Source organism: Mytilus trossulus, chromosome 3 (assembly GCF_036588685.1).
Source record: "Mytilus trossulus isolate FHL-02 chromosome 3, PNRI_Mtr1.1.1.hap1, whole genome shotgun sequence".
Taxonomy (NCBI): Eukaryota; Metazoa; Mollusca; class Bivalvia; order Mytilida; family Mytilidae; genus Mytilus; species Mytilus trossulus.
The window spans coordinates 34,564,545-34,590,549 of NC_086375.1; the positions used below are offsets into that span (position 1 = coordinate 34,564,545).

The following is a 26,005-nucleotide window of genomic DNA, read 5'->3' on the forward strand; positions in this document are numbered from 1 at the left end:
CATCTCTTAATTTCTGTAATAAATGTATTACTGTGGATTCATTATTATTGGTTGTATACCAATTTTCGTGGGTTTCGTGGGTACAGGTGAACCACGAATTCAAATGTTCAACGAATGTCATATTTTCAATAGGCGTTGTATACGTAGATTGGGTTAACCACAAAATCAAGTATCCACGAATATGCAAGTTTTCAGCAATCCATGAAAATTGTTACCCACGAAAATAAATAAATCTACAGTACCATATTTTAATATGGTATGATAAACTTAAGGTCTTCCCCAGTTCTATAGATGAAAATTGTCCACCAAAATCAGCAAATATTACTCTTTACAAAGATTGAATGAAGATAACAACCCTATTATGGTCAGAAGTTTTTGAAACTTATAAAAATTATGCATAAATATAAATGAACACCACTTTTGTTTACAATACTAAATATATCCCCTGTAAATAATGACACATGATATCAATAATAATACAGACTTATTTTTATTGGTAATTGATAAGAAGGTTCACTTCTAGGTAGTTCAAATTGCATTAACATTGAAGACTGAACTAACAAAGTTAAATTCAATTTTGCAGAATTTTTACCTCTGCAGTCAGCAGTTTTATTTTCAATGGTTGAATTGCAGTATATAAAGAGTCTATACATTATATCAGATGAAAATTAATTTGTTCTCGACAACCCTCATATTAGCTCCTGATACTAAGCCTCATACAAAAAATATCTTTAATCTGACACAATGGGTATAATATGCTTATTCTAATAGGCAGATCCAGGTGGAGGTGGGCTGTTTTGTGGGGGAAATTTGGTTGATTATATAGGAAATCACTGGAGCATACCTGGAGTGGGCCTTAAGGTCAGTCAACGGACCCTCCCGTATGAAAAGTTCTGGATCCGCCACTGATTCTGTATATAATTTGATGAAAAAAGTACAACAGAACTGCATTTATTTCAATTGTTAGTTTAAACTTAAATCTTGTCTGCTATTAAATATCATATAACATACTTTACAGTGTCACTATTTTGCACATCTAAAAGTCAATTATTATCAACTAAGATACAATTTGAGTATATTATCTTTTATATTTTTATATTCCTCTTCTGGTAAGGCTGCTTCACGTACAGTGTCAGATATCAAATCTTCTGTCAGATCTTCATATAACTTCTCAACTGAAATGAAATGTTAAAAAATTTAAGGACCAGTTTTTCCTAAATATTTTTAAGGAAGATCATAACATTGATATTGAAAAAACAAATATTTAGTCAAACATGTATTGAAATAAAAAATTTAAATGTCATATACTTTGTATAATAATATGTTCATTGTGAACATTCAATGTCAAAGTGCTGCATTATCTTGGAAAGATATGAAATTAAAACAGAAGATTCCTCAATCCAAATTTTTTAAAACCATTTTAAAAGGGCTATTCCATAAAAATAAAATGGGGGTATAAAAAGAGGACTTAATAATTATGCATGGGGAATGAGGTCCACATCATTTTTCAGCATAAAAAGTGATTAGCCCCTTCTACTTTACATTTTTTCCAAGAATATCCTAAAATGTTTAATGTAAAACATATATTAAAACACATTTAAAAAATATTTCAAAGGAAATATTAATACAATCTCAGTTTTGTTTTAATGCTTGCATGTCTTAAAATCATTTGACACTGACTAAAAAGCAAAGCAAAATCAAAGATCTAGACCTCCATAAATGCTCTGTTGAAAGTGTTTATCTTCCACCGATGTACAGTTATAAAACCTTAAAATACACCACTTTTAAAAGTACATGTATAAACTATCTTCCTGTCCGGTGTAGATCTTGAATGGATTAACAATAAAAATAATTGTAATAATGACCAACCTTTGATTGGCAAATGTCCAGCAAGCTCTACTACAGCTACATTAAAGGCAGCTTCTTCTTTAACTCCTGAAATTACAGATAAAAAACTGCTTAAATATAGTTATTTAATATACTGTTTGAAAGTGTGCAGGTACTGATATGCGCTTTTTATTTCAATACAACTCATTTTAATAGCTGTAACTGCACTTTAACATAATTAATATTACCTAATACTGTAAATTTAGAAATTATCCAGATGTTTTGAATTCAAATATTGCAATAGTACCAGATTCAAAATAATAAAAGCTTCCATTCAAATTTTCGGTAGTGATAATCATTCATATTATTTTTGCAATTGCAATAGTTAAGGTATATTTAGCATTTTTGCCAGTACTAGTGGTTGGTCAAGGATTCACAATGGTAAATATATGCATTGATGTTTTGAATTTACAGTACCAGGAGCCAATTTGCCTTTTAATCCTCTTTCTTTTGTCATATTTCAGACATCCTTTATATAAATGTCTTTTTCTGTGTTGAAATTTATCATCAATTACTTTTAAATCTATTATGACAAATTGCAGCTAAAGAAAATTTCTCTTATTTGACTTTCACCAATAAGCTTCAAGTTTCCTGCTTCCCTCTGCATTGAATCTCTTGCCAAGTTATAATTTGTAAAGCAAATTGTTTGACACAATCCAAATTGCTGGCCCTTACAGTACTTCTTTAGTGTTTTAGTGTTAAGTCAAAACTTTATTTAATAGAATGAAACAATATGACTGAAGTCAATACTTGAACCATATCTTACCTATGAACTTTGCCCTTGGCCACACATATATTCTGATTGTATCTTCTTTGCTATTATCACCAAATGCTGTACCTCTTGTTATGAACACATTGTGTGCTACTTCATTACTTTGTAAATATTCTGTCATTTTTATAACATCTCTGAAATAAAATTATCAACAAAATAGAGAATGAAAAAAATCAAACTTTTGCAAATAAAATAGTCAAACATGCATTGTATATACATATACATCATTAAGGTCTAAAACCAACTTACTCACTGTCTCATCTAAGAAAGAAAAAAGAAAAGAGATAGAGAAAGGGAGAAAAAAAATACATCATTTCTTTTTTATGACAATCAGTTACTGTAAACAAATCTACCAAAAACTTTAAAAAAACAAAAACAAAAAACAATATAAAAATATATATTTAATTTTCTATTGCTCTACTGCATCTTCAAGATTTTTTTGTATCAGTGTTGTGAAAGCTTAATACTTAATTAAATTAAAAGATGTAGAGAACTGAGATAATAACTAACTTTGTAAGCTGGTCCACAGTAGTGCCGAACAATTGGAACACAAAACCTTTACATGGAATGACATCTAATTCATACACTGGTCCCTTTAAATGTTGGACAGGCTAAAAGAGAAAAAAAAATATTTTGGTTTATTTTCCTGAAACATACAAGAACATATACATTATAGAACAAAAAGTATTATATTTCAATATTAAATAGATTCTTATAGAAAGAACTGCAGAAATATATATAAACATAAAGCAATAGTTATGTATGTCTGTAAAAATCTACACAAGACTTTCCCAGATAATTTTGCTCAAGTTACAATGTTCTTTCAATGGAGACAACTATGAAAAAAATATTTTCGAACAAACTAAAAAAAAGTCTGTTTGAAAAGATGTTAGTCAATTTAAATATATAAAGAAACCATAAAGAAAAACCAAATGATACTTTTGTTGAATTATTTATTTTCATGGATTGAGGATATTTGATTTTATGATTTTGTCAAAGTCTGCATATATTTTTTTTAAATTTATAGTTTGTTGCCTGTAACCACAAAAATTTGTATCAAATGAATAATAATGAATCCACAGTACATTAAGATTCCAACTTACACATTTTTCTGCAAATATTTCTTGCTCTAAGTAATATGCATGTACATGTTGGTGATTGACTGAGGCAAAGGCACACAAACTGTTAAAGCCAAGTCTAAATCCCCTAAAACAAAAATTATGCATACATGTATATATTCAATGATATAAGACTGCTAAAATTATGAAAATTTTACATGATATTCATTCTATGTCAAAAATTGAAACAATGTTAACAGATTTTTTATGGAATTTAGCTCTAAATAGAGAGTTTCACTGAAAAAACATTTTTTTTTCAAAATTCCTAGACCTTCATGTCCCTCGCATGTAGGGAGTATGATTTTTGTATCTGGAGCCGATAGGTCCATAGCTGAAACTAGACCAACTATGTGCTATCATGGAGCAGATAGGTCCATAGCTAGAAACTTGACCAACTATGTGCTATCAGTGAAATAAAACAGCCCTTGCAACAGTAGCCCATAGAAGGCCGTTTTGTTAAAAAGTTGCAAAAATTTCAACTCCCCTCTGAAACAATGGTAATCAGTGGGATACTCAACACACCACATTTGTACCTTTCACTTCCAGGGTTAAGCATTTAGGCAGTTTTAATTCAATAAAATAAATGACATTTAATGTTAGATCTTTCCTTCCTGAATTCCTACAAACATATAAATGGCCAAATCCAGTAGTCCTGAAAAGATATTATTATAATCACTCCACCTCTCTATCAAACATAATGATGGTACATTCGTGTATTAAAAAAACCCGTAAAATACTTACTTATGTTTACTCAGTAGCTGACAGTTAATGGCTAGTTTAAGAGCATATTCATCTAATAGCTGAAATAGTAAACAGCTTCAATAAATAATATAACATGACTTGTGCATTCTTTCAATTTGTCAAAAGTATATAATATTATATTATAATAACATGATTTGGCCATTTTCTAGTCTATTTATTATTACTTTTATCCAGAGAATTTAAACCATCTGATCAAACAAATATTGCTCCTACAGGTTTAAATAAAAACTGTTTTTTGTCAGAAGTCATTACACAAGTTTCATCTCACCTTCTGGTATTTTGGTTTTAATACTTAACATTTTTTAAAACAGTTCTTGATAGATTTTGAATAGAACTTACCATTTGAATATAAATTTGGAATAATTTGGTTGGTTTAGTAGGTGAACGGACAGAAAGTCACAGGACAACCAGATGCTCCGCAGGGCAAAGCTTTATACGACTGCAGAGGTTGAACCCTGAACGGTTGGGGCAAATATGGACACAACATTCAAGCTGGATTCAGCTCTAAATTTGGATTGTGATTAAATAGTTGACACAGCATAGGTTTCTGACACAGAATGAATGTGTTCTAATGAACTTAAAATTTTTGTTTTCTCTTAGAGCAATTCACTATGCTGTTGAATATTAATCCTCTCAAAAAAATGTTTGAAGAAATTTTCTTTTTATTTATGAAATTTCAAATGAGAAAAATTGAACCCAATTTTTTAATCACATCCCCCTTTCCCTTATTCCAAAACTAATTTCAATTAAAATATTCTAATGGAGTTTGCAACAATAACTACTCATTTAAATAAATCATAAAATATTAAGATGTAAAAAAACTGCTTGTTATCACTGAATGGTAAAGATTATTTAAATTTATCAGTTGGTAGTAAAAAGTGAATATACATTGTATATTGTATATAACAAAGATTTAAGTTGATTCTGGACAAAGAAAGATAACTCCAATTAAAAAAAATTCTTGCAATAAGATATTTCTTGCTTACTATTCTGGACAAAGAAAGATAACTCTAATTAAAAAAAAAATTGCTATTTCACAATATTGTGAAATTAGATATTTCTTGCCATTGCACAATACTGTGCAATTGAAAAGACTTGCTATTGCACAATACTCAATATAATAATTTTAGATTCTGATTTGGACCAACTTGAAAACTGGGCCCATAATCAAAAATCTAAGTACATGTTTAGATTCAGCATATCAAAGAGGCCCAAGAATTTAATTTTTGTTAAAATCAAACTTAGTTTCATTTTGGACCCTTTGGACCTTCATGTAGGCCAATTTGAAAACGGGACCAAAAATGAAGAATCTACATACACAGTTAGATTTGGCATATCAAAGAACCCCATTTATTCAATTTTTGATGAAATCAAATAAAGTTTAATTTTGGACCCAGATTTGGACCAACTTGAAAACTGGGCCAATAATCAAGAATCTAAGTACATTTTTAGATTCAACATATCAAAGAACCCAACCGATTCATTTTTTGTCAAAATCAAACTAAGTTTAATTTTGGACCCTTTGGACCTTAATGTAGACCAATTTGAAAACATGACCAAAAGTTAAGAATCTACATACACAGTAGATTCGGCATATCAAAGAACCCCAATTATTCAATTTTGATGAAATCAAACAAAGTTTAATTTTGGACCCTTTGGGCCCCTTTTTCCTAAACTGTTGGGACCAAAACTCCCAAAATCCATACCAACCTTCCTTTTATGGTCATAAACCTTGTGTTTAAATTTCATAGATTTCTATTTACTCAAACTAAAGTTATGGTGCGAAAACCAAGAATAATGCTTATTTGGGCCCTTTTTTGGCCCCTAATTCCTAAACTGTTCAAACCAAAACTCCCAAAATCAATCCCAACCTTTCTTTTGTGGTCATAAACCTTGTGTCAAAATTTCATAGATTTCTATTAACTTAAACTAAAGTTATAGTGCGAAAACCAAGAAAATGCTTATTTGGGCCCTTTTTGGCCCCTAATTCCTAAAATGTTGGGACCAAAACTCCCAAAATCAATACCAACCTTCCTTTTATGGTCATAAACCTTGTGTTAAAATTTCATAGATTTCTATTCACTTTTACTAAAGTTAGAGTGCGAAAACTAAAAGTATTCGGACGACGACGACGACGCAGACGACGACACCAACGTGATAGCAATATACGACGAAATTTTTTTCAAAATTTGCGGTCGCATAAAAAGTCACAGGACATAAGTCACAAAATTGGTAGGACAAAAAGTCACAAATAATCTGTTGACAATTGTTTGAATATATAAGAGAAATATCTTGAAATATTTTTACTTTTTAATATTCATATATTCATATCAAAGTGTAGGAAATGTGCCATTATACTTGAAAATGAAGATTTATTCAATTTTAATCATGCAAAAGAAAGATTTCTTGGCACCATGAAGCCATTTAAGTGCCAAACCACTTTGACATTTGTTTTTTTAACAATTATAAAATTGGTCATCTTTGATATTTTGTTGCTAAATTTTGTATATATAGTTGGTTTATATACAATTGTTCAAAAAAATAAAAAAACATTTTTGTAGAAATAAGCATTTTTTATTTGAAGAAAATAATCAGAAAAAATGAATTGTGACTTTTTATCCTGTGACTTTTTGTGCGTTGACTTTTTGTCTGTGACCTTTTGTCCTGTGACTTTCTGTCCTACATTTATTTAGTATATACCAAAATTAATGTACTGTCATGAATATAAAACTAATATTTAACTTACTTGTGGTTTAGAAGCATCAATATCAGGACAGATCAATATATGGCCATACTCCAACGGACTAACATTTACCATTACAATATTTCTTTTCTGAAATGAAATGATGTAAAATTATCCATATGCCATATTTTTCCTTTCTTGGTCCTTTAAAGGGTCTATGTTGTTCTTTTTTTTTTTTTACATTTGTAATGTTTTTTTTATTGTTGCATGAATGTTTGTCTTTTTCCTCCTTGTGTTGTCGTCTTTCTTCGCCTCTGATTCTCTGTCCCTTGGTATCTTGATCCCCTCTTCCTGATCCCCTCTTAAGTTGGCATTTTGTTTGTAGATTTTTTGTGCAGTTCTTTCATTGAGTCTTTTTAATTTTACTTTATTATGTTCTTTATAGGTAAAAGATTTGAGGAACTCACCAAATGTCAGCATAGTGAGCATACATTATTTTGTACCTTCACAAAAGTCAAGCAAAAAAGAATTCTTTGTATTATCAATTATGTCAGGGAAAGTAGGTCTTCAATTTCGACAAATTTATTTTGTTATGAGAAACCTGTATAGAATTTGTTTTCATTTTTGATGGATGGGTTTTATTTTTTTGTATATGCATCACAAATCTCAATCATACAAAAGAATGTACATGTAGCTTCTTCAGAGCAAGCGTAAATCATTTTAATTTAAAGTCATATCAGTTCTCTGTCATATCTGTCAATGTCTTTCTACATGTATTGTTAATACATATATATGATGAAAAGACACAGGGTTGTCGTTTGTTTATGTGTTACATATTTGTTTTTCATTCATTTTTTTACATAAATAAGTCCGTTAGTTTTCTCGTTTGAATTGTTTTACATTGTTTTATCAGGGCCTTTTATAGCTGACTATGTGGTGTGGGCTTTGTTCATTGTTGAAGGCTGTACAGTGACCTATAGTTGTTGATGGTCTTTTGTGGATAGTTGTCTCATTGGCAATCATACCACATCTTCTTTTTTATAAAGACAGTCAATTACAAACCTACATCTTAAGGTCGCTGAAAGATCTTCAATCTTGAGCAAATATTTGAAAACTTACTTCATTCTTTGAATCTGTATGACCATTACACTGCTGTTGTCCATCATTGTCTGATTTCTCTAATCTAAATATAATCTCATCTTCTTTTACTTTCGTAAAATTAAATACTTTACTGTCAAATGGTTGATTCACTATTGTTATATTCTGAGGAGGTCTTCTTTCTGTAGCTCTCTTAACATTTAGCTGAAAGAAGATTATTAACAGTACAGTAAATATTGTCTATGCCTAAACAGACAGAAAAAATTAACAACTATAATTCACTGTACATGTACAGCCTTCAACAATGAGCAAAGCTCATTCCACATAGTCAGCTATAAAAAAAAAACAGCTCAAATTCTGAAAGTCATAATAAAACAAGATGTACAGTTAGCTATTACTCATAATTGATACAAAATACAGGAAATGTATGAGGGATGGATGTGAAAATGCACCATAAGAAATAGCATGTTCATAAAGCAAGAAGCATGATATCAAATTACAGCAAAGATTTTACTTGAAGTTCTTAAGAAAAATGTCATACATGGTTATGTTAGAATCTAAAATCAAGAGATCATTGGTTCTAACTGCTTATGGTCAATGAGATGATCTACTTCTTTTTTTGGTTATGTAGAAGGTAAAATAACAAGTAAAACAGTAAAGGCTCTTTCCAAGGGAGTCAATGTTAAAAGAATCATATCATGTATCAAATATCTTTTTGTTATCTTTTAAAACAAAAATGAAGAATTATTAGTTTTGACATATATACAAAAATGTAGTCAGAAATTAAAGATTGGATTTTACATCTTACAAATATAATGTATGTACATGTATATAAATGTATATCTCCTGTTAAGTAGCAAGTACAAATAAATTTTAGATTTTCCTACAATGTACATATATTGTTTTTATCCTGCAATTTACACCCTACACTTGAAACCTTAGTTGTTAAAATCCAAATAATTGTATCCAACTTTTCAAAGAAATCAACATAGTTTAAACGCGGACTGTGATGAGGACCCCAAAATGAACTGTTACGTTAAAAGAATTATCCACATTACTGCTTGCTCAACATGGAAGCAGGGTAACAGGACCTTATTTGTACAAGTTCTTGAAAAGCAAAAAATTATTTGTGTACCTGTTATTTGTACATTGGTTGGCTGATTGCAGGATAAAAAGAGATATCGTCAGATAATCTATACCTATATCCCTATAACAACTTCTCTTACCTGTGCTACATATTTCAATGAACCTGGTATAATCTTTGTTTCTACTTTGTCTAAATGATAACGGAAATGTCCATTTTTCATTTTATCATCCCAGCTCTTTCTCAGTTGGATGTCAAACTGAAACATAATGTAAACAAATAAGATTGACGAAATCAAAAGACGAAAAAAATCAAAAAGACTAGTACTGATCAGCTGACCTATCTGTGCTATGCTCCCAGGGTATTATTAACACTAAGAATCTGGCAGGGTTCTTACTAAGGAATTTTGAAGGCGAGTCCAGGGACTCATAATTTTTGTCCATGATGAGTCCAACAGGAAGAAGATAATATTTTATTGCAATATAATGTAATATTTTAGTCTCCATGGCCTAACAGAGCAATGAAATGACATTAAATTCAGATTACTTTTAAACTTTTGTTATGAAATGATGACATTTGTGTTTAACTGTGTTCAGTTTATACAATATATTTCAATCTTGATGCATCTGTGGACTCACCAGTTTTGATAATGGTGAGACCAGGACTCATGGACTCCCCTTAGTGAGAACCCTGATCTGGCAGCTTTTCTTGTACTTGTTGACAGGTGGCATACATGTAGTAAATTAAAACTTAAAACAGTGCCACAATTTTTCTCTGAATACTTCAAATATTTTGTGAGTCTAAAAGTTCAAAAGTCAATTTTAATTTAACATTGGCCATGCATAAAATCACAATAGTCAAATTACTTTAGATTGCTGCTAATTAAATTTGCATGTAATTCATCTGTTCCAGATCAGTATAATAATACTTCAAAATTCTCATTTATGTTTGCCCATAAAAGATTACGATATCACTCAGTCACATTTTATTTTGCACTAATTAATTATTAGACACAAAGTTAAAATAAATGAAACCTTGTCTAGATCTATATTTTTTAAATTTAGATCAGAAATCTAGGATAAATTTCATTATGACCTTTAATAAGTATTTATTTTCAACAGTGATAAAGTTAAACATGTTTAAAGTAGAAACACATATAAAGATATCATGAAAGTAGAATGATATCAAATCACATTTTTTTATATAGGTAAATTGCATTCTTGCTGGCGTTGAGTGATTCACTGTGAAACCAATTGATGCTGGTAATCAAATGTAATTTTACATCCTGTCATATATTGTTATATGTACATAAATGTAAATACACAACACCATAATGCTAGGTGATTCACCCACAATAAACATGATAAACAGTATTTATTGTTTAAATTCATCACAAAGAGTGACTTTCATCAAGATCATTTTCAAAGTATTGTACATGTGTGTCCTTCCTTAAGTCCAAAATAAAAAGGTCAGATACTTGTAATTCCTAAACATTTGTATTTATACTTACTTCACTAAGTTGATAATCTTTATCCAGTTGACAATTCTTTAAAAGATCATTTTCAGAATAAACAAAGCAGTCACTAGAATCCTGAAAATAAATGACAACATGACATGTATACGCCAAATCATAATATTGTTTGGTTTCCTTTCTAATCAACGTACATTTTTGTACTTAACTTCTTAATTAAATATCACACATGCACATTTATCAACATTTTCAGATCTTTGTCTGTTTTATTTGTTTCACATGTACATGTAGAACAATGACCACCTCAGAACAATGAGTGCACAAGGACATTCTGTTATTAATTAAGAAAGCCCAAGTAAAACATGTAGGTGAATCAGGGTCCATTCACCAAAAATCACGTTCCATCTCGCACGTTCACACCCGTGGCCTAGGAGAGAAACACAAAGTTGCTCTCAGGTAACACACAAACCAATGAGAAATTTGCAAATTGATCTCTAGGTCAAAGGGTAGAAAAGGAGGGGACTTAAACCAACCAAGCCTCAAAGTACATTGTACTGTATACATTCTAGAGATGTTTGTTGGGGGTATCAGGTCAGTTCGTGCTCAATGCACTCTCACACCTTGCATGTTCTCCACCCATGTCTGTTTGCACCCTACACATTCACTCTCAATTTTTATGCGAATTTCAGTTGAATAATTAGATATTTTTTATATGAATTACCAAACAATACTTTTTAAAACGTCAGAATCCAAATATATTTAGAAACAATGAAAAAAATATATTTAAAGCAATAGCCAATACACTTACCATTATTACCATTTATTTAATACCATGTAGGGTATGAGAGTGAAAGGCTTTCGAGACGCGACGGCCATACTTCCATGACGGCCCTAGGATGTGTCGGCCATACCGTCATATCGTCCATGGGACATATCGGCCACACATTGTGAGACGTATCGTCCACACTTTCAAATTTTTTTTATTGAGTTTATTACATAAAATAAAATACGAAAATTAAGTATTTGTACATAATAATAACATAAATATGATTGTGTAGTACTTTTTTCCTGTACAGAAGATCTTATTTATTCTTGTAAGAGCTATCTTTGCTTGATCATCAAAATGTACTATATTAAGATCATGAACTCATTAAAGTTACTATTTTAACAAAGCACTAGTATACACATAATAAGCACAACCAATAAGTTCATCAAGTCACTATAATTAACACTTAATCAGATTCGTAGTCGGAATCTACAAAAGAGTCGGACAGTCTTAGATCTTCAATATCTTCAAAAATAAGAGAAAACAGAAACGACTCAACGTTAAAATGCAACACACACACAGAAACGAACAATATTATAACAATGGCCATCTTCCTGCTTGGTACAGGACACTTTTAAGGGCATATCCAACAGTTTCAGGGGAGGTAATAACAAACGTAAACGTCGTCTATTGTTTCCCGTAATTTCACGGTGTTTCAACGACGTCATAATGGCCGTTTGGAAAGAGCGGTTTCTTTCCTCATTGGAAATGGCGCGGCGGGAATCGGCAAAAAAATCATACAGAATATTAGCAGAACTAGAATTCAAAACTAAAAGATATCTTTGTCCATTTGGTCTATTATAAAAGAACTGCAATTATCTTAATCATTACTAGACCATACTCACTTAAGTTTCCGTTTTATTAAATTATCTTCAATACAGTAGAAAACAACGAAAGCAAATGCATAATGATTATTATTGCATAAGAAAGTAACACAAATTGTTATTAGTTCTTTATCAACTTTTTCCGAGATTTTGTCATTCAGGATAGAAAACTTAAAGTTTGGTTTTACTTGAGAAAGATGAAAAAAAGGTTTCTTGAGAAAAAAAAATACGGCGTAAAATAGCATTTATCATGCATCTAGCTTTGCGTTGAAGTGCTAATAGATATACAGTAGCTCTTTAAATGAATATGAACTTTAACCGGTAAACAATGTAAAACAAAAGATGACACAGTAATAAAAAAATATTGAAATAGGAAAACATTGTAATATATACACTGACATACAAGAAGAAAATATCCGACGATGTTGGTGTTTACTTATGTATGAGGAAACAAATATAATTTAAAAATAAAACACAAAAAAAACAGTGTAGGTGTCTTTACTAATTAGACACGCCCTTTTCAGTCAGTAGGTCCATAACATGATGGGGAAAAAAAACAGCCTTTGACAAAATACCATAATTCAAAAAGGGGGGGGGGCTAATAGCTTTACTCACAATTTTGATCATCATTCAACTTTATCTAGTACGGCATACGTTTTACCGCTAGAACACTCTTTATATCTTGATAATGTATCAATCGATCCACTCTCGCCTCGTCGTAGATATGCGTGATATATTTGCCACTGGAGCACGGCAGCAATCAATTCATCAGTTTCATATAGTGATGCATAATCATTAGTTCTCAACTGATAATTGTCTCAAACAGTGTTCCAGTTTTTTATTTTTATTTTATATCTTATTTCAAAACGAAAATTTTAGAATTTCTTTCCGCATCTTTCTCTTTGAAATCACTTTTTTGAATAATCAATAATAATATAGAGTGGGGTGCTCAATTTCGCCATATCTTTCCATGTTTTCTTCAGTTTATGTTCAGGTCTTTATGTTTTTGAAGTATTTCTATATGAAAATAACTTCAAATGCAAATTATTCTTAGCTTGAAAACGTGTTTGTTTTGAGAAAAATCATCTAAAAAGTGTGATTAAAGGGTGTTTCCTGATTTTTTGTCAACGGGGGACACATATTCACCGTTTTTGCATATCTATTTTAAACCAAATAACTGCAGCTTTAAACAATATTTATCAAATAAATTTCATTATAGATGAATAGCAGACATTTGAAAGGTGTAAAAAAATGAAATTTTGGGCAATCAGTCAAGAAAATAACTAAGAAATATTTCTTTGATTTTTTTTTTCATTCAGGAAATTGGCTGTAAATCGATATCCGTTTTTCGGTCCTTTGCGGTTAGTTCCGAAATTATGTCTCATTTTCAAAAATAACCATATTTGTTTTAAAAATATAATTTATCGGCATATTTCTTCCATTTCAACCATCCTTTGAAGTTTTTACACCTTAAAATTATAAAACGGCGTAATTGTGTCCACGGCGAATATGAGCGCCCTACTCTAGTAGTCTACATCAGTGGTTACATTGTATACAGCCAAACTATGTAGAGGGCAGTAGAACAGAAAACAATTTCCATTGTGTATATATGCAATAACTCATATATTGAAGCGTAATACCACGGCAGTCAGGCTCGTTTAGGTGAAAAAAATACTGTCACAGTTTCAATTTCATATACTTAATATATACATTATAGTAAATATGTCATAAAAGCAAAAACACACGAAAAAATGTCCACAATTTATTTTAACATTCAACATTTTTCGGTCGTTTTGTTTATGCTCAAGTTAATGTCAAACTGATCTGTTTTGTTCATCAAAGTATGTTTTCATCTACAACTGCAAAAGGCGCAACTTCAATTTTCATCTGACCTTTGTTGTTGTTTATAGATTTTATTCGAAGTTCCTTTATCCCTCAATCATTTATTTAGATGGTATTTTAGCGTATAGATAGCGCGAAACTCTCCTTACTCTATGCATCTGATATTACATTTTTATTTCGACTAAATGATGCTGCAAATTTATACATCCGAGCAGCTAAACGGCCCCACCCAATTTTAGCAAATATATACACGTAACTGTCGGACAGGAGCAGTCCAGAGACGGAATATTTCTATACCCAATCAATCCATTTTTAATGATAAAGATTTTAAAGGTATACATTAATACGTCAGCAAACCAACGACACATATAATTCAAAACACTAAGAGTCAACATACAGATTTTTGTTATAGCTAGAAGCCTGTAAAGAGAAAGAGCCAAAACTGCAACAGGAAATAATACGGAGTGGGTGAGATTTTAGACAAGTGTTTGGTTGCAAAATTTCACGTGCTCTTTATTGATTTCGATATGTGAAATTATATAGACAGTGTAATGTAAATCAGTGTAAGACAATCACTTCTTTGTAAAGTAACGGTAAAATAAATAATGACGACGGACGTCAAGTGGCATATTAAATGAAAAACATCAAATGTAAATATAATATGAAAATTAACCCTGCTTTGTACTATAGACCGACACACAGAAACGGACTTCTAACGTGTAATTCGTTTGTTGTAAAAGAGGGATGAAATACCGTATACGATAGCCGGGGACTATTTTAATAGTTTGTTACTAGTATTCCATGGTTTGCTAAACCGAATAAGTCAGTACCTCCCCGTAATCGATCTCTCCTACTTGCTAGGTAGTAATCGTAGATCAGCGGAATATAACGACTGAATTATTCGGGTTAATGGTTTGCATGTTTCACACCCGGGTTTCACAATTTTGACGAACACTATAGTAGAGCTAACTGAATTATTATCTCGTTCATATACTGGTCCATTATAAAGAAGAAGAGGCAACATGACTGCTGTCGAGACAACTATCCAACAAAGTCACAGTGTAAAAATACATTTGTCTGCAACACCGTCGCACTGCCTATGAAAAATTAGCGGGAACTATAACGTTACGTTCCGAAACGTCTTATTTTTGGCGCAATTTGTGAGGCTTACGGAAGGGATTGAGTAAACAGTATGATATTACTCGATTTTTCTCAAAAACGAGTACGGTGACAAATATTTTTCAAAACGTTATGACGTTCCATTTTTTTCAAAGAATAACATATCTTACTTTGGTCAAATCGACACCGTTAGAAATATTTAAAAAATTCTAAAATGTGCATTTCAAATGTTCATTTCTTACCGTTTTTGGGGGTAACCATGACGTTTTTGGCTTTATTTGAGTAAGAATTAATTCTTTAAATGGTCAAGTTAGATTTTTCTAACCATCTTGAATTATTTTGCTTCAATTTGAGCCCAATTATATAAGTATATTTTGATTAAAAAATCATATTTAATTTTTTAAAATAAAAAACGTGTTTTACTCTTAAATTCCAAAAATGTTCAATTTTCAGCAGCATTTTTTGCAAAAACGAAATCGACAACATATATTTTTTGGGGCAAAATTCGATTCTCTGTCAATTGAAGAATAATATATCTTAAAGGGAAAAAATTCTCACCGTCAGAAATAAACTGTTGGATATGCCCTTAAAGGGGAATAAAAGTGGTGGGTTGAACCTGGTTTTAAACACATTCATTTACGATAAATATATAATGAGTAAACAAATGATATAACAAAAATTAGGATTAAAAATAATGTAAAAACAGTATAATTTATTCAAAAGTTATAATAACCATCTATAAGTATCAAAATAATTCATCTATAACATCTAAAAAAAAAAAAAAACCCATGGACGATACGTCTTTACAAAGTATGGCCGTTTTTGTACTATGGCCGTTTCATCTTTTCGGGGTATGGCCGTTTCATCCTATGGCCGTCATGGTAGTATGGCCGTTATGTCTTGCATCGAGTGAAAGAGGGTGAAAGTGAATGGACGAAAATGGACCTGGATTCTGTGTGTCATGTGTGTGGAGGGTAAACATCAACCATTTGATATTCTGAAATTTTCAGCGACGCAAGTCAAAATTAAACTCAATACCTTCAGCACTGTAACTATCGGCCTTTACTACTTCCAAACTAGACCAGGACAATTTACTCCAAAACGTCACAAGCCATTGAAGGATTTCATATTTTTTATAAATTATCCTTAATTTACTAAAAGGCTGGATCGATAATTAACTGTAGATAGCCTCTGTATCACTTGGTAAATTTGAACGATCAAATCATCTATTCATACCTGTAATGTCTGCAACATTGCGTGTATCTCCGATTACAAATGTATTTCCACGTTTCACTCTCTGTTTATTTTGGTAACGATATCAAAAAAATACTTTTTAAATAAAGATAAATTCATATGGTATAAAACGTTTGCATGAAACACAAAGCACCTGTGTAATAAATACAATACTGGATATATAAGGTCATTTTCCGGATTTTTAATAATCCGATTAGGCAAAATATCCTATCAACAGTGTTATTATATAGCTTAATATTTGAATTTTGTTTACACTAAAATGACATTTGTTGCTCTTTAAAAAGAAAAATAATAGTTAAAAAATGATACAAAAGCATGCATTTCATTTTTAGAATATCATTTTTCTTTTTGTATTATTAACGCTATTCTCCTCACAGCTAGGAATTAAGGATTAAATATAACTTTTGATTCAAAGGTCTTATCAGTCTCGATCTAGATCTCAAATCAAAGCCATCAAACTTTTGCATAACAATAGGAGTATTAAGTATATGAATATTTGCATTCCAAACGCTCAAAGTCTTGCGTTTTCTTAAAAAAAAAAGAGTATGGCAATAAACTCATCATAGATAACAAGATTGAAATTTTGAATTTGCGCCAGACGCACGTTTCGTCTACATATTAAAGATGACGCTCGATTCTATAAACAAATATTTTGAAAAGGTCAAACAAAGTACAAAGCTGAAGCACATTGAGAACCAAAATTTCCTAAAGTTTGAAAATTAGAGTTTTAAATAAATTTAATTGCTTATTAAAACACGTTGATTTCAAAAGTGGCGGATTGCTACATGTACTATGCCTTGGCAAAAAAACAAAACCAAAATGTCTCTGAAGAGTTAATCTACAAATCTAAATACTGAGCACCATGATTCCCACTGAAAAAAACCCGAGGGTGCATGACAACAGGAGCCTACGAAGGGAGCTTGCTATCTAATTTATATCGCCTCTGAACAGAAAGATTATGAAAACAAGGTTTTTCATTTGTGTTCATATTATATTTCATAACTGATATTATTACTTGTCTCTTTTTTCAACCAAACGTAATTGTATTTGTCACTGTTGATTGTTATTGATGAAGTAAATACAGAAAATTAGGACGCTTGATAGAGTTTAATTTTAATTTTTTGTATGCTAGTACAATCTTATTCGGGAATTTCTCTTTACAATTTGTAAATAATCCGTTGTCAGAATTTTTCTTTTAGATATTTTCAGAATGTGTATTTTCTCATTAACGAAATAGTTGTAAGGTATACGTTAGATTTACATTGAAATATGACTCCGTGTTGTATTTCATGACTGAAGTTAAATTGAACCTTTAAAAGTTTAAGGGAGCTACTATTTTAATTTTAGGGGGGGGGGGGGGGGGGGGGTTGCTAGAATGAGCTTGAAATTTTGTCTTGCATTTTTTAAAGTTGTAAATTAATCTTTGTCCCGATTTTTTTTTTATCCTTTTCAATCATGGTGTTGTCAGCTTATTTTCGCCTTATAAGTTCGAATGTTCTTTGGAATTTTTCGCCTCCCTTTTTGCTGTATTTTGAAAAACCTTTCAGGATTTGGGTCTCTAATGCTCGTCAACTTAATTTGCTTCGAGCGTCAAATTGTTGATGGGTCATTAACTGGTAGACGAAGCGCTTCTGGGGTACAAACTTTAAGCCTGGTATCTTTGATTTAGTTTATGTACAACCACTTGGTCGATACTACTGACGGTGGGTGTTTAATACTAGAGAGTATTACCATCCCAGTAGGTTTCAGGTTTCACTAATCATCAGTAATATGGTTATAATTATAAGTGAGCTGTTTCAGTACTTTGAATTTTTCGAAATACTAAAGATTTTCTAGTTGGTATTTATGATGGTTTTATCTGACCATTTTTTAATACTGTTTACAAGGAGCCAATTGACAAATTAAGCTATGTTGCCCTTTTGTAAACTATGTCATGTCAATTATTTTTGCCGTTAACAGCTTTTCTTTAACGAATATATGCAAGATAAGAAAAAAAATCACCACGAAAACGCAATAAATCCTATAATATGTTGATTAACAATTTCGACCCTTAGACATATTTTCATATTATCTTGACATGCTGATACATTTTGCTTTTCAAGTTTTTATTTTTGTATCATAGTTTTTAGGGTAATCGTAGAAAACGCAGAATAAATAAGGGCAATTACTTCTATAGAAAGTTCAATGACGAATTTGACCAGCTCATTTGTATATCTTGTCTTGGTGATATTTTTTTATAATTATAAATCAATTGTTTAAAACAATTTGAATTTTTGAAATACTAAGGCTTTTCTACCTCAGGAATTGATAAACTTAGATGTATTTGACAAAACTTGTAGGAATTTTCGGTCCTCAATGCTCTTCAACTTCGTACTTTTTTTGCATTTTATTTTTTTTCATTCGAGCGCCACTCATTAGTCTTTTGTAGACGAAACGCGCGTCTGCCGCAAATACAAAATTTCTATCCTAGTATCTATGATGAGTATATTTATGTGAAATAAATCCTACAAGAAGCTTAAGTCGGCTACCAATTTCAACAATTGACTTATTTGTAGATGTTGTATTGTTTATAATTTTTGTGATTAAAGTTTCTATCCTCCTATTATATTTTTTTCAAGAAAAATTGGCAAATATGACAAAGTGTCAAATTCCTCAAGCCCTAGTTAAAAGGCAAAAATTAAGTAAAAGGTTATTTGACAGTTTTGTTGTAATAGGAAGTTAGCTGATAGTTTTGTTGGAATAGACAGTAGGTAGATCTGAACATTAATAAGGTCCTCACCTACATATTTTCTACAATGATTTTCAAGAGAATAGACAGACCACTTCTGCTTATTCTTTAGTTTGAAAACTTAAACTAAAATTTATCATCACCAACTTTGACTGTGCGCACTATAGGTATTTCAATCCATGGTGCCACTTTCTCATTTAATTGTATCGTTATCATTGAAGTCTACCTATTTCTTTATATCTAATGAAATTATAAATTAATGGTGATGACTCAAAAACTCAAGAGGATATACATCTTAGAAATTTTAACCTGTTTATGATTCTTTGAAAGTGTTTGAATTTTCAAAAGCCGATGACACCGAATAGAATTTGAATGAAGAGTAAGTAAAGTAAATAGATCCGAAACTTAATCTTGAAGTTAGAAACAATCCTTTCGGTTCTGAATGCCCTTGAACGCACTTTTGGCGTTAACGTATAATTTGTAATACTATAATTGTCTTCCCACGAAGTTCTATGTAAGGCGGCTGGTTAACAAAGAGGTTTAATATTGAGTAATTTTTCTATATTTGTTGAATATCTGTCTTCTGATTTCTAAGTTAGAAGCTCCCTTAAAACATTTTATTTTATGTGTAATAGTATAAGGGGTTTAGTATCATACTATCAAAAAATATATATTTTTAACAAAAAGAGAAAAATAATATTTCAAAAATGAAATACTTTTAAATTCAACGCCATTCTCCTCACAGGACTGAATAGTAAAATTTGATTCAAATGTTTTATTAGCAATACCACGATTTAGATCTACAGGCAAAGCCACCAAAATTGCATAACAATAGAAATATTAAGTATATGATTATTTGCATTGCAACTTCTCAAACTCGTTCGTTTTAAAAACTTTTCCTTGTAAAAGGTATATGCAATGTTCATTAAAAACTGTTAGTAAAACAACATCTCTGAGTGATTCACTTATAGGGTCTTTGCATCGGAACTAAACACATTTATTTAAAAAAACAGTTGTTGGCATGACACGGGTTATGTTCTTCTCATATATTTTATGATAGTATGATACTAAACCCCTTATACTATTACACATAAAATAAAATGTTTTAAGGAAGCTTTAAGGTTTTGGTTTTAGCAATGACACAGTAGCAATCCGTGACTTTTAAACACAACAATATTAAAGCCAAAATATGCAATCTTTAATGACCTGACATCAGTATCGTAACTATATCCCTTCTTAATAAGACTGTTTAAAGGTTTTGTAATTTTAAGGTGAATACTGAAATTTTGTGGTTTGTAAAGAATATTACCATAAAAGATTGGATGTGAAATACCTGAACGTATAAGATGTCTGCATGTTGAGTTATATTTACGAATTATTTCCTTATACTGATGATAAAATTTAGTAAATGTTTTGACTAGATTGTGATATCGAATACCCTGGTGTAATAATTTTTTCAGTAATACATAAATTTCTCTCGCTAAAATCTAATACGTTGTTACATACACGAGCAAATCGGACAAGTTGAGATATATAAACACCATAAGATGGTGACAGGGGAACGTCACCATCTAAAAATGGAAAATTAACGATAGGAAATGAAAAATCATCTCTTTTATCCTAATTTTTTATATTAAGCTTCCCGTTAATGATATAGATATCAAGATCAAGGAAAGGGCAGTGGTCATGGTTAGTATTAGCTTTATTCAAAGTAAGTTTATCGGATAATTTCTTTAGTATACATACTGAAGTCGTCATTTTAGAATTCTCTTGGACTGATTTTAATGTGCATATTGTTATGCGTTTACTTTTCTACATTGACTAGAGGGATAGGGGGAGGGTTGAGATCTCATAAACATGTTTAATCCCGCCGCGCCTGTCCCAAGTCAGGAGCCTGCCTTTGTTAGTCTTGTATGATTTTTAATTTTAGTTTCTTGTGTATAATTCGGAGTTTAGTATGACGTTCATTTTCACTGTACTAGTATAATTTTTTAAGGGGTGCGGGAGTTTCTCGCTACATTGAAGACCCATTGGTGGCCTTCGGCTGTTGTCTGCTCTATGATCGGGTTGTTGTCGCTTTGACACATTCCCCATTTCCTTTCTCAATTTTATTTGAAAAATCTTTCCAATAATTTTTATGTAATATTTAAATCCGTTTCAGTTTCAACTTTTCTGAACCATATAGATTTAATCATAAATGTGTAGTGTTTATTGTCCTATATCAGTTTTCGTAATGATATAAAGATCCATGCACCTTTTTTTCTTTAGAATTGAAAACAAATTGTATTTATTTGAATATAGCAGGAAATGATTAACCGTATTACAAATACTAGGAACAGAGAAAGAAAGGAAGTGATTAACACTATTACAAATACTAGGAAAATTGAATCGATATATACTTATTTAATGACAACGTAAGCAACACCTGTTGTGTATGGTTTTACGCTGCGCAAATTATTTTTTGTTATATTTTTCTGACCTTGATTGTACAAGAAACATATTTGCAACTATAGCAAATTCTTATTTTCAGGATCGATTTAAAAAAAGTTATATTGTTTGGCTTCTTTTCTATCAATTCTCTCCCGTTTCCCGAATGAAAAAAAGTGATTCTAACCACTGAAATTTCACAAGGAGATGGCATCTCTTTAAGCAACTTCATATTCAACCAATAATGGTATAGAAAATGAGGCATTCGTAATATGAATTTGCCGATAAGTATAAAAAGTATGACAAAAATATCGAGCTCCATGAAATTCAAAAAGGGGAAGTCCATAAACACCGATAAAGTTAAACGTTTTCAACCAACGGAACAATTGGAAAACAACTGTCATATTCACCATTAATGCAGGCATTATCTGAACAAAATGGTGGGTTAATAACTAAACCAAACCTAAAATACAAGAACATGAAAATAGAGAACATCACAACCTTATTACACTACCTACTTAAGGTGAACAAATTATAGACAAATTTCATTTAAAGATGTAAGTATATATTGAAGAAATAAACAATGATTGTTAGTTTATATAAAAACAAATGAAATATGGAGCCAAAAAAAAACCCCAAATATCTATATATTGGTATACAGTCAGATGTTGTGAATAAATCCAGTTTTTATTGATCTGCCATCACAATACAATTCTCAAAATTCCAAAACATTGCAAGTACGCACTTGAAAATATGGTTGGTTTAAACTACGTTTTTAGATCCAATTCACCCTTTTAAACCTATATTTGTGAACAAACAAAATGCATTATGAAGCATACACTAGACATTGTTTTGTTCCAATAATTGATGAGATGGAAAATAAAAAGTCTAAATAAAAACTGTGTTGTGTTTTGTGTACTATTGTTTGTCTGTTTGTCTTTTTTTTTGTTTTTCAGCCATGTCGTTGCCAGTTTATTTTCTGTTTATGAGTTTGAATGTCCATTTGGTTTTCTTCAACTCTATTGGATCCACTAATAATTGCAAAAAGTTTATTTTTCTTTACTGAATATATATTTATTTTGCTGTATAAAATCTCTCTATTCGGTTCTTAACATATACCATTAAGAATTATAATTTTACCTAAGATTAAAATTTTACCTAATTTTTAATATCCTTGTTTTTTTTATATATAAATTATGTTATTTGGTGAGTTTATTTTTAGATGCAATTTTTAAATTGTAAAAATCGTTGATAAGTTTTCAGAGAATACGATTAAAAATTTCGATGACGACTATAAAAACCTGCATATGTGTCACTACATTAATGGGATCTGCGTCTTGCAATGCGCTCATATCTTACCGACGGCAAAGTAAGTAATTTTTAATTCAGAAATCACAGAAAACATTGTTAACTATTTCTTGCAGTTATTTGTTAAATCAGCATTGCCGTTACTTTAAATGGATAAATATTTTTCAGATGGAATTAAACCTATCAAGGAAACTAGTGTGGCCTAAGTTGATTATGGTTCTACTTGCATGCTATTGGGTACTAGTTACCGGAAATTTGGCGGGTGACAATGTAGTTCAAAGTAAGTAGGACTGTTGGATTTTTAATACGTTTTTATTTTCTCATAATGTTTTTTATTTGTTTTACAGTCGTCAATTTTATTATTTATACAATCATGCTTGAACCTTGACCCTGTCAAACATATCAATTTTGTCCTACCCACACATTTTGACCCAAAACAGTTTATATTGTACTTCTTTCGTTCTCAAATACAGGCCATCAATCTTTGATTAGTTTTCTTTGCTTTGTCTTAATTCTATTTTGCTCAATCTTATCGACAATTTGGCTTTTTTTATCTATTGATAATGATTATGATACAATGGTTACTGCTGTTCCCCTTTTTTTTACATGTTCACCTATTATTATTTTTTTTTTCACACATTGTTGTCAATAAACTGAATTTTATTACCAATTTAGGCGACTGTCATAAAAGTGAGAGGTTTATCTAGCTATAAAACCAGGTTCAATTCACCATTTTCTTTATAAGTACGAAGTCGGAAATATGACAGTTGTTTACATTCGTTTGAAGTGTTTTTCATATTATTTGGGGGAAACTGACATATAAATTAAGAAACTTTTGGAGCTTCATATATTGTGATTTAATTTGCAAGTATCAAATTGAATCAAAATAAGGACGTCAAAGCTTCATGAAGTACATTTATAATTTGTGTAATTCAACAAATTTAATCGAATCGTAAGATGGCATAGCACTTAATTGAAGTTCTAAAGTATAAAATTATATATTTTTTTTCTTTTAATGCCTCGACTCCACTGATAAACTGTAGACAATTATTACATCATCACATTCCTGCTTAAGGGTTCTACTGATGAAAGATATTATTTTAAGAATGTGCTATTTTCAATTCTTTGTATTACAAATTTTTGTGAACAAGTAAGAAATGGCAAATTGAACCTTTCATACTCTTGTTCATTGATCAGTGTCCAGTATTATAGTTTTTCAAAATAATGAATGCGTGGGTGTTGTAAGAAACATTCAAATAAACCTGTTTTCCAATAACAAGTTTATCATATACAAACTGATATACGGGATATATAAGATCTATATATTTATTAGTCCCAGGTCGTATAATAATATGATTTATTTTTAAAATGATACTAGGATCATCGAAACACTTGAAAATGAAGATAATCATATTGAGTTAAAGAGCATTGTTTTTACAAATGTATAATATAACATCGATGTATAATTGTTTTCGGCTTGTACATTCGGTTTAAAAAAGGACTATTGTTATCAAAGGTACCAGGATTATAATTTAATACGCCAGACGCGCGTTTCGTCTACATAAGACTCATCAGTGACGTTCATATAACAGGAAATTTTTTAAAATTACCATATAATTGATATTCATGTCAACGCCGAAGTGCTGACTACTGAGCTGGTGATACCATCGGGGATGAAACGTCCACCAGCAGTGGCATCGAACCAGTGGTGTAAATAGTTATCGAAGTTACCAGAATTATAATTTAATATGCCAGACGCGCGTTTCGTCTACATAAGACTCATCAGTGACGCTCAGATCAAAATAGTTGTAAAGCCAAACAAGTACAAAGTTGAAGATCATTAAGGACCCAGAAATAAAAAAAGGTGTTCCAAATACGACTACGGTAATCTTTTCGGGGATGAGAAATCCTAAGTTTATCGAAAAATTCAAAGTTTTGTAACACGAAATCTATAAGAATGACATGAACATGACAATATAATTGATATTCATGTCAACACTGAAGGACTACTGGACTGATGATACCCTCGGGGACGAAACGTTAAATGCCAAACAAAATTTATTTTCTTATTTCTTTAACCATTTTCAGAGTTGTCATCCCTGTTTAAATAAAAAGTCGCCAAAACAAAAACGAATACCAACGTAAATCCAAAGGGTATATCCATAAAAACAGACAAAATAGTTGAAGTTCATCAACCAACGGATTTCCTGACTTCGTACAAACATTGGGCAAATGGGAGTTTATTGCTAGCTAACTAAAACTCTAACTTGTATGACAGCTGTTTAAAGATTGACAATAACGTGTGCCAGAGCAACCAAAACATACATTATAAGTTCATGAAACCACTAGGACTCGTTCATTTAAATGTTTACTAGTAAGACCCATGGCGAATAAAGTACTGTAATTGGCTATGTAAAAGCTTTCAGCGTCTGTTAGTAGTCTTATAAAGGTGTGTTGGTCTTTTGTTTTTACATTAATTATTTTTGTGCTCGAACCATTCTTTTGTGTTTAGCTATTTGTAACTGATTTATACAGTATGTTATTATGCTGAGCTGTTACACTAATGTAAGTGTAGGTTGGGCGCTTACAAACTTGTTTCACCCTCAGAATTCTTTATGTACCTATTCAATGTGAGTAGCATGTAAGTGGTTGGCATTGGTTTTTATATACGTAATGTTTGTTTTTCGTACTTTGTATTGCTGTAATAAAGACCGTTAGATTCTCGTTTTAATTGATTCGCATTTATTTGGTGTCAGGCCATTTTTTGCTCAAATACGATATGGGGTTTTCATATTGTTTAAG

The 26,005-nt window shown here is 30.9% G+C and overlaps 1 protein-coding gene across 1 annotated transcript; it reads right to left on the reverse strand.

The window, feature by feature from the left end:
• Nucleotides 1-469: 469 nt before the first annotated feature.
• LOC134711313 (GDP-D-glucose phosphorylase 1-like) lies at nucleotides 470-16,847 on the reverse strand. The gene is made up of 11 exons (XM_063571845.1): nucleotides 16,723-16,847; nucleotides 10,915-10,995; nucleotides 9,547-9,663; nucleotides 8,342-8,524; nucleotides 7,286-7,372; nucleotides 4,519-4,577; nucleotides 3,763-3,865; nucleotides 3,170-3,270; nucleotides 2,654-2,793; nucleotides 1,870-1,935; nucleotides 470-1,175 (listed from the first exon to the last, which is right to left on the reverse strand). The coding sequence occupies exons 1-11, from the start codon at nucleotides 16,738-16,740 to the stop codon at nucleotides 1,054-1,056; spliced, it is 1,077 nt and encodes a 358-aa protein (XP_063427915.1). The 5' UTR covers nucleotides 16,741-16,847; the 3' UTR covers nucleotides 470-1,053.
• Between the last annotated feature and the right edge of the window lie 9,158 nt (nucleotides 16,848-26,005).